This window comes from Atractosteus spatula, chromosome 18 (assembly GCF_055471065.1).
Source record: "Atractosteus spatula isolate fAtrSpa1 chromosome 18, fAtrSpa1.hap1, whole genome shotgun sequence".
NCBI lineage: Eukaryota > Metazoa > Chordata > Actinopteri > Semionotiformes > Lepisosteidae > Atractosteus > Atractosteus spatula.
In genome coordinates this window covers 2,527,171-2,536,680 of record NC_142723.1, presented here as the reverse complement: position 1 = coordinate 2,536,680, position 9,510 = coordinate 2,527,171, and the positions used below count along the sequence as shown (strand labels likewise).

Sequence of the window (9,510 nt, the reverse complement as noted above, 5' to 3'; positions counted from 1 at the left end):
TTCTGCTCTGATGTGCTTTCCAGGACTTTCCACTCTGGTCCAGCACAGAACATTCTTACTCCTTCCCGGTTCTGTGGACGTGGGAGCCCTGATCTTTTTGAAGCCAGTGCTCATCTGTAGTTTTTCTAAGCCTACCCATTCATTTGCAGATTTCAGGCTTTCACATGTCTCCTGGAATTCTGCTCGCACGTTCCCATTCCTTCAGATACTCTTTTTCCAAGCCTTTTCCTTTCCTATCCCTGCTCCCTTTCTCCGTCGCCATCATACCTGAAAGGTTTTTCTCCTTCGTTCTTTTAGCCCTTCAGCATGGAATTAACCTCCGCTTGTTCCTTCAATCTAAATTTCTGCTCTCAATTTCTTTGTGGTTCTGCAGAGCTTGGATTACAAGAAAAGCTGTCAGAGAAGTCCAGTGTGTCTGAGATTTACAGAGGTTGTGCATCACTGTTTATTAATATTACTGAATGAATATCGTCAGCACTTCAGCCTGGTTCACTGGAAACTTCAAAAGTGATATAATCAGGTGTTACAAAATACATGGCTTCTCATGTTTCCAAATACCAAGTACTGTAAGTACAGAGCTCTTTAAAGTAAAAATATCTACAATATATACTTTGCACACTGAAACACATCTTCCTTTTTGGTAAATTTGTCCATAAAATTTTGTTATAGCTTTAGAACAGTTATGTATTAAATAAAAATATACCTTAACATTATTCTAATTTTACCAAAATACATGTAACTGGAGTGCATCATATGATACTTGTGCAGTGGTAACACATTCAAGGCTACACAACAATGGATGTAATTACCTGTTGAATGAAAACACCCCTCCCCACTACTCTGTGTGACCTGGGTCAGTGACCTTTGACAACTAATAGCTCTGACTGCCCTCCTGGGTGGTAGCAGAGCCATGGCAAAAAGCAAGAGCAAGGGGTGTCTACAGCTGAGCCGCGTCAGGACAAATACAAGCAGATGAAAGTGTTGCACTGCACAGACTCTTTTAATTCATTTCAGGAGTTTGGGCCTTCTCGGGTCTGACAGCGAAGAGGCTATTTAAAGGCAGCGGGCGCACGAAGGGCAGAGCTACAGTGGAGCTGCGCGCATTAAGCCTCAGGGTCAGGTCTGACACCTGAACGACCCCGAAAGATTGGCCGTGACTTCATCTCAAGGGAAACAGTCCCGACGCACGCTAGCCCCTGCCCTGACCATCTGCGTGGCACTGCAGAGCAGGCAGGCTGGACCACCAGGCCTGAACTACTGGAGGAGGAGGACACATAGCCCACCAGCCTGTTCCATTTAGCATGCACACACACTCTGCTCTTTGCTCTCTACTGTATTACTGTCACGACAAAGCTCTTACACACAATAACAAGGCACAGTGTCATTCCAGCAGCGACACTGAATTGTCGCCACACCCACCCACGAAGCCGACCTCTCAACGTTAATTCAGCAGGAGGGGGCGCGCTACGGCTGCCGAGGCTGGCAACGTGTGGGCTGAGAGTCCCACAGCCCCAGCGGAAGTCGCCAGGCTGGCTGCTTTTCAGCCGAAACCCTGCGTTCTGGAACCAGCGTGCATGTGTGTGAGGGGAGAGCCGAGATCCCACCCCCTCCCTCCCAGCTGAGAGGCGGGGGAGGTGGAATAAACACTCACAACAAGGTGTTGAAAGCCCAGGCTTGGCATCCGGCCAGAGGCCTAACCCCGCTCCTCCGTGACCGAGCGCCCGGAACAGCTGTGCGCCCAATCTGCGTGGATCTGCAGGAACGGCAAGCCCACACGCCCTGCTGCTGCTTAGATTTACACCACCAAGAAGGCAGAGCAGTGATCTCGACGCCGAGCAGAACAGATCTTGGTGAAAGCAGCCGTAGGCTAGGAGGACGCCGGACCAGCCGGGCCGAATCATGAGGTCATGGAAACATAACTGGAAGAAAGGTTCCGAACGAGAAGAGGCCCTTCAGATCCTCTAACCCCTCTGGTGGTTTGTAGCTAATCAGTTTCCTCTTGCGTGCTCTGGTTCATTTTGAAGAAATCCACTGGGATAACTTTGATTTTGGACACTCGAGCCCGGGTCCCGAGTCCTTGTCTGTCTCAGAATCACGAAGTTAGGCCCATTACTGACGTTCGGTGTGAAATGCTGGACATGCACTACAGTGTGAAGAGACACAAATGTTTAACCCATGAGTTTCAGACACCTCGTCACACCACCCGTGCGAGAGTGACAGAATGCACCTTATACTTACACCCACCAATCACACTCTGCAGGGGAAAGGGTCAAATTCTAAAAAGCCACATTAGCAGATGGAGGCCCAGATTAATTTACTCCAGCCACACAGGCATGTACAGTAGTAACCCTTCATTGTGACTCTGAGTAGCTCTGCAGAACAGGCCATAAGAAAGAGCTGAAAAGAAAAAGGAAAAGGTTTTAAAACTCCAGCAAGCTTTAAGGAGGTACCCAGAGCCAAACGACATTCAATCATTCGGCCACCTTCTGCACCCAGATGAGAAAAGTGGTCTGTTGCACTTATCTCCAGTTCTTTCTGCTGAACATTTCGGTCAGAGCCTTTTTTTAAAACACAAAACACAGTCTTAAATCACCCCCATCTCCCACCAAATGCCATGAAGCTGATCAGGCGACATGTCCTACTGCCCCCTTGTGGAGATCCGCACTCATGACAATTTCTCTTTCTCTTCTCAACCTGCTCACCTTTGACAGCACACGACGCAGTCTAACAAAGGAAACACTGCAGTTGACCAACAGCGCATCCATCGAGTCCACATTGAAATGTGCGTGAAAACACTTTCAGTCATGCAACAAACAGACAGGTAAAAAAAAATGCATTCATGAGCTGCAATGAAAATCATCAGAATATTTATTATATTAAATACAATCTGACAGGATAAGACAATGAAAATAAGCTCTTAAAATGGTTTAACCAGCAAGTTTACTTATAGCCTGTGACAGGCCTCTCTTATCTTTTCTTAGTACAGCACTTCATACAGGAGACGTGTAGAACAGCCTTGATTTTCCTGGGAGGCCTTTTTAATCTCTGCACAGCTTCCTGCCCCGTTTATTTTCTGATACAGAACGCAAAACTACAAAGGGGCTGAAAAGACTGACCTTGCTGGCTTTCCAACAAGCAGATTTACAAAAAGGCACTGGGCAGGTGTCTTAGCAATTGAAGACCGCTGTTGCCCATCGTTATCGAAGCACAGTGACAGAAAGCTTACCAAGAAACAGCACGGCTGTAATTAAGACCCCCTTATTGCTATACTGAGAATTACTGCTGGAGAATTAGTGTCTAGACAAATGGCAGAGTTCCAAACACAGCAAATCACAACAACTGCACTTCTGCCCTGTGTTTTTCCTGTTGTTTTTTTTCCATTTCATAATACCGACTGTCTTAAAGGGGACTCAATGTGACTCCGTGAAAGTAAACTCATGATGACTGCCACCACCTGAGCCCGTGACGGGCTGTGAAAGACTTTCACATCTAGAGATGCAGTAGACGTCACAGGCATGGTTAGCACTTCGCTGGTTGGACAGTATTCACACAAAGCAGACCAGAACGACACCCATTCTTGAAAAAAAACAAAACCTTTGGATTTCAATCTTCAGGGACTCTAGATGCGTTCAGACAAATATATCGCCACCTTACAGCCAACTTGTATGGCATTCTTCAAAAGCCAGTAAGCCGGTGCCTGGAAATGAAAACGGAGAAAAAAAAAAACTGTATTGGACCTCATGTAACAACACTTGCTGTTTACATACTGTACTATTTACCCTCAGTTTTAGACTGACCCCACTGTGTTCCCATAGCAAGACATGGACCACGTTTTGAGATGAAGGGTGAGCTCTGCAAAGCACATCACAAGATCACACTTAATGCAAGTGCCTCTGCATTCTGGAGACTGTCATATATGGATACGTTAAAGACTCTTCAGTCTAGGACATAGGAGATCGAGCAGAGATGCGAGTTAAGTATGTATAATCTTAAAGAGTGTGGTGTCCTGGTTCAGCCAAGAGGACTACGGGGGTACAGGGTCACAACTGAAAACTACAACCATCTAGGACAGAGAACAGGAAACACTGGAAGTATCTGGAACAGACTTCACAGCATAGCTTTTGATGCACAAGATCCAAACCCATTCAAAAAAGAGCTGGACAGAATTTTGATTTACTTGTATACATGAACCACCCATGAGTCAAATGACCTCCCCTAACCTGCAGACTTCCTCATGGTGTTATTTAATAACTGCCTGGTTCCATACAAGTTCAGATGAGCAGGAGCCTAGGTGATGACAAGATACACCCAGGACAGTAAACCAGTCCGTCACAAGGCGCGATTTAAGAGACACAATCGAACTCAAATGGCAAGTCTCTGGCCTGCAGGAAGAAACGGGAACAGTCAGAGAAACCTGCATGGCCACAGGAAGAGCAGGCACAGAATCCCCAGGCCAGAATGAAATCCAGGGCCCAAGAGCTGTTAGGCAGCACCGCTAACAACCACACTGCCCTCCACAGAAATCACCTAAACACCACCCATCCTCTCCAACACTTCCAAGTTCTTGAGTTCTTTCCCGCCGGACAGAAAGTAGCAACAACTATAAAACCACAACCCAAAGCACTACACAACCTGCTCTACTCGGACTCACCAGTTCTGCATCGTGCTCTAAGCCTGTATCATGATGCTCCATTTCGTCATCACGGAACTTCTTGATTAACTAGGGGGAAAAAGATAAGCTCTAATCAAAATACAATATGGACCCTCGGACAGCCAGACGTTCACCCCTTTTAATATCTTATTGATTTGGAACTCGGCACATATCAAAGGAATCACATGCAAAAAACAACAACCCCGAAGACACAAAGTGTTGCATCACAAACGGTCAGGCTTACGGTTAGTAACTCTTTGTACTTTTCCGGATCCACTTCCATCAGAGCTCGGATCTGGCTGTTGTAGTGCTCCGAGATGCTCTCTTCCACCGCCACTGTGCAGGCCATGGCACCCTCCTTCCCCAGCAAGGCTGTGCTGGCACCTGGGCACACAAACACACATGCACATGCACACATTCATTAACCACACCACCGCAAGCAGCGCTTCTCGTCAGTCTGCAATCGTAAAACCCCACACAGGTGGATCGACGCAGAGTACTGGTAGGTTTGTGATGTGGGCAGATAAGGCGCTTAGATGAAAGGTGATGCCAGCAGAATGTCTTTGTGATACGAGGCAGGTACGGTACATACCCAGGCCCTGCTGCAGTGCACCTGGTCAGCGATCCAAGTGTCAGTAAGTGGGGAATTTAAATCGCTCAGAATTTAGCTGCACTACAGGATGACATCTGGGATTACACCTGCATTATGCAATAATTTACCGAGCCTGTCTTGTGCCTACTCACCCAGGACAAACCCTGCCACATTCCAGAAAGGCATTAAAATCGTGGGGCGCACTCTGTTCTCAGCCACGAGCTCGTTGAACGTTTTCAGGTGATCTTTCTCTTGGTCCCACATTTGCTGCGGGATTGAAGACACCATTTCAAACTCGTGAGCAAGAAAAGCAGTCAACTTGAAATGAACAGACAATTAAAAACACAAAACAGAAAGAGAGTCAAGTTAAATGGCATAGCTTTCGAGACTCCTTTAGAAATGACTTTGGATTTAGCAGTAGATTTGATCAGTACTAAATAAACACAACAAGTAGGGACGTCATTATCAATAAGTTTATTCACCACACTAAACACACCCACCACAGGGCCCTGAGTGGGCTAAAATCTCTCTAGCTAAAACAGCCTATAATGTCTGAAAAGCCCTTTTTAAAAGAAGACTTTTATAAGAGGACTGCATGCCCCATGTCGGAGACATTCTGTACAGACGAATGTCTAATTCTAAACTCCAGGTCGCACCACTCCTGACTGGAGACCCATGGGGCTTCTGTGGAGGTTTTGTGGGGCAGGTGACGGCGCCGAGCACACACCTGGATGACTGGCCCGGCCTGAGTTCTCCCCAGCACTGCCATCTGGCCGGCGTATATGCGGATGGCTCCGTATTCCCCGGCGTGGTCCACTCGCAGCATCCTGTCCAGCATGGCTTTCTCTGAGTGGTCCAGGACTGGGGGCACCACGCTGTAGCAGCGGGCCAGGCTGGGCCGCAGGGCTCTGCGGCAGGGCTCTGCTTGGACAGCACACGCATAGCAACAGGCCTCTGATTACAGAGCACTAATCACACTAATTCCAACCCCAGAGACACAAGCACAGCTATTTCCTTTGAAATTGACATTAAAAAAAACATTCAAAGCGCTTCATTGTAAAGTCTGAGTGTAAATGATTTACCAAAAGATTTGAGAGTTACCAATTTCCATGTTTGCAGACAAAAATGGAAAAGCCGTAGTGTTGCAGGTCTACTGCATCATGAATGCCTTTTTGACAATAACTTCGACAAACCAGGAATAAGAATGTTTACCCCAGCTGCTCCAGGGGCGCTGTACAATGGCTGACCCTGCGCTCTGACCCCAAGCTTCTCTCCCTGTCTGTGTGTCTCATGGAGAGCAAGCTGGGGTCTGCGAAAAGACAGATTCCTAATGCAAGAAATTGTATAGGGCTAATAAAGTGATCTTATCTTAAATTGTCCAGTAACAGCTCTCATGGAATTAATCATTTGCCACATTTTGATAACAGAGAACAAAACCAGTTTTTAAATTCGCGTGTTTACACTGTGCGATTATGATCTTGAATCGATGGCACCAGGTTGTGCAACAAATGATTCAACCTTCCTACCCGTCCTGCTGGAACAAAACTGGCGAGAACCGAGGACCCGAATCCAGTCGTTCAGCAACACCGGTGCCTTTAGAGCTTTTTGCATTGCAGAAACGTTTGGAAATATTAACAATATAAGCTCAGCTGCCTTCAAGATCACATTTAAAGAGAGTGGCAGAAAGTCATTGACACCAGCCTTCTGGTGATTGAATAACAGTAGCGCGATGCTGGCTACATTAAGCGACACGAATGATCCGGAAGTGTATGTAAAAAGCCGAATTTCAATCAAAATAAAAGTCTTTCGGCCACCACAGTAGCGCGAAGCTGGCTACAGTGAGCGACACGAATGATCCGGAAGTGTATGTAAATAGTCGAATTTAAATCAAAATAAAAGTCCTCCAGCTACCACAGTAGCGTGTGAGGAGTATAGCAGCATTAAGCGAAGTGACAAGCAGCTGAAACACCTGCTTTGTTATTTATTCATGGTTAACTGTAATTCCTTGAACATTCAGCCAAAATTTGAGAGGGTCATTTTTTAAAATTTTAAATCGCCTTCACCAATCTCCAAGTTTGACAGATCTAAGATCATTAAAGGTTTTTATTAATTTTACAGCACCTTTCTTCCATTTCTACTACTGTAAAAATTGTCTGTGCTATATTTTTTTTCTGTTCAATCAAAAAGGTTTTAAGATGCAAGCTTTTAATCAGTTTTTTAAACTATACCCAGAGACAAAAACATTTTTTGCACCATCAAAAGTGGTGAAGCATACAATGTTAAGACAGTCAGCCAAATCACCTCTCTTCATTCGGTTTTAAGTCTTTATTAATATTGTTTATCTAGGTGGATCACCTCTAGAAAAACTGCAGTGCAGAATTGGATGGGGAAAATTTCTCCAAAGGCGGATGGAATCTATTGCACAGACCCTCAGCTAATAGAAAATCACCTTGTTTTTGTCAGATAAGTGTCTCTGTCAAAACTGCTGGGGTTTTTAGAGCAATTTGTAAATGGTAAATTTCCATGCAACCTAGATCTAAGACTAGTTTCACAGAAGATTCGTTCAAAAAAAACAACAAATTGCACATTGGAAGGGACAGGTTCACACAACTTTGAAATGGTATAGTAGTTAAAATAGTACTTAGCTACTCTTTCTAATAACACAAGCTGTCATTTTGCATTCATCATCGTTTTTCCGTTCGCTTTTCACTCCGCAGCTAAATTCTGAGAAGCCCTTACTCTCGCGAACGAAAGATGGCGATCTAGCACAAGGTACAGTCAACACATTGCTGCTGCATAAGAGCACAGCCACGGACAGGCGGCGCTCAGCTACCTCGCAAACTATCGCCTGGGACTTTTAGATTTACTAAGATTTGTATGATCTAAATTACGTTGTTTTTATACTGTATGTGGATCTTAACGTGTCTTAATATCCTGCCTAGACATGTTTAACCATCCGAACCTATAGTCACATTTTCAACATCAGACATTTCTTTTATATACATGTACTGTACAGTCCAACAAGCATCAGGTAAGACGTGGTGTTAACTGAGTAAAACATCAAAAAGATTTTCGTTTAAAGATTAGTTGCATAGAGCACCTTAATGTTAAACTTCCTTTCCGTTTCTCCCTTTATATTGTTTCTGTAGTATAGCCTTTACTTTAAGGGTGGCGTACGCAAAGATGAGACTAATTCAATCAAACTCTTAATTCTAAAATTCTTGAATTGCACTCAGAGAAGATCTCTCTGAAAAACACTGCACTGCTCTAAATCTGACACACCCGCCACACATGAAGCTGAGGAGAATGAAGAAATGGAAATGATCTCCAGAAGAAGAATCTCCGCTGGTATTGTCAGACACCTGGACACGTGTGGTGTGCACTGTCCTCACAGGGCTGGCCAGGCTAGCTCTGCCCGTCATGAGGGTGGTACAGAGTATGTCTTTCTGCAGGGCAGGTTTCTGTGGGTGTATGGGGTTCAGCGCCCCTACAGGCACACAGAGACCCCCCAGCTAATGTGAGGCTTAGGACATGAGCTTCATCCCCCTGTTTTTCATTCTCAGCTCCACTGTGTTGATGTTGTGAGCGCCGTTGGGCAGACGCCCATTTTCACAGCTGTGAAAATATGTCTTGAGACACCGTGAAACTGAGATCATCAATGCAGAGAAGCCTGCAGTGGTAGGAGACTCAGAGCAGGGCGGCGTGGATGGTGTCTTAGCAGGTTACTGTCTAGACCGAGCCAGCCTGTTCTGTACCTTTTTTGTGCAGAACTTCACTTTGAATTAGGGCCCGGTCTTCGCCCTGTCTCGGACAGAAATGCCTGAGAGCCGGCCCCATCCTGCTTCAGACAGCTGAGCCTCGCAGTGCAGATTGCGAGCTGAAGCACTGGGGCTGCAAAACCCCAAAAAAACCCCAAATGCTAAAAATGTTTTTAATTGCCATCCAGTCTCCTCCAGGATTCATCGTGAGTCAGTTGAATCCTGGATAGCTACATTGTGGGAGCACCAGGTTTTGCGGGCAACCAAATTCCCTCCCACCAGATCTCCGTAGTCCTTTGAAAAGCTTGACCACATTCTTCTGCTATTGTGTCCACTGCAGGTTTCTCCCCATTTCAACACCTAATGATGCAAACCTCTAATTGCTGAACTGCAGGGTACAACCACTGGTTTTAAGACCATAACTGTATGAGAGGAGATCACTCATCCCATCTAGTCCATTTTATAGCCAGTAGTTAGTTGATCCAAGGGTCTCGTCCTGCTGTTTCTCG

At 45.6% G+C, this 9,510-nt stretch overlaps 1 protein-coding gene across 1 annotated transcript; it reads right to left on the bottom strand.

Annotated features, from left to right (window-relative positions):
- Positions 1-2,853: 2,853 nt before the first annotated feature.
- On the bottom strand, positions 2,854-7,008 carry coq7 (coenzyme Q7, hydroxylase). The gene is made up of 6 exons (XM_088936900.1): positions 6,770-7,008; positions 5,971-6,164; positions 5,396-5,510; positions 4,896-5,035; positions 4,652-4,720; positions 2,854-3,697 (listed from the first exon to the last, which is right to left on the bottom strand). The coding sequence occupies exons 1-6, from the start codon at positions 6,852-6,854 to the stop codon at positions 3,620-3,622; spliced, it is 681 nt and encodes a 226-aa protein (XP_088793026.1). The 5' UTR covers positions 6,855-7,008; the 3' UTR covers positions 2,854-3,619.
- Positions 7,009-9,510: the final 2,502 nt, after the last annotated feature.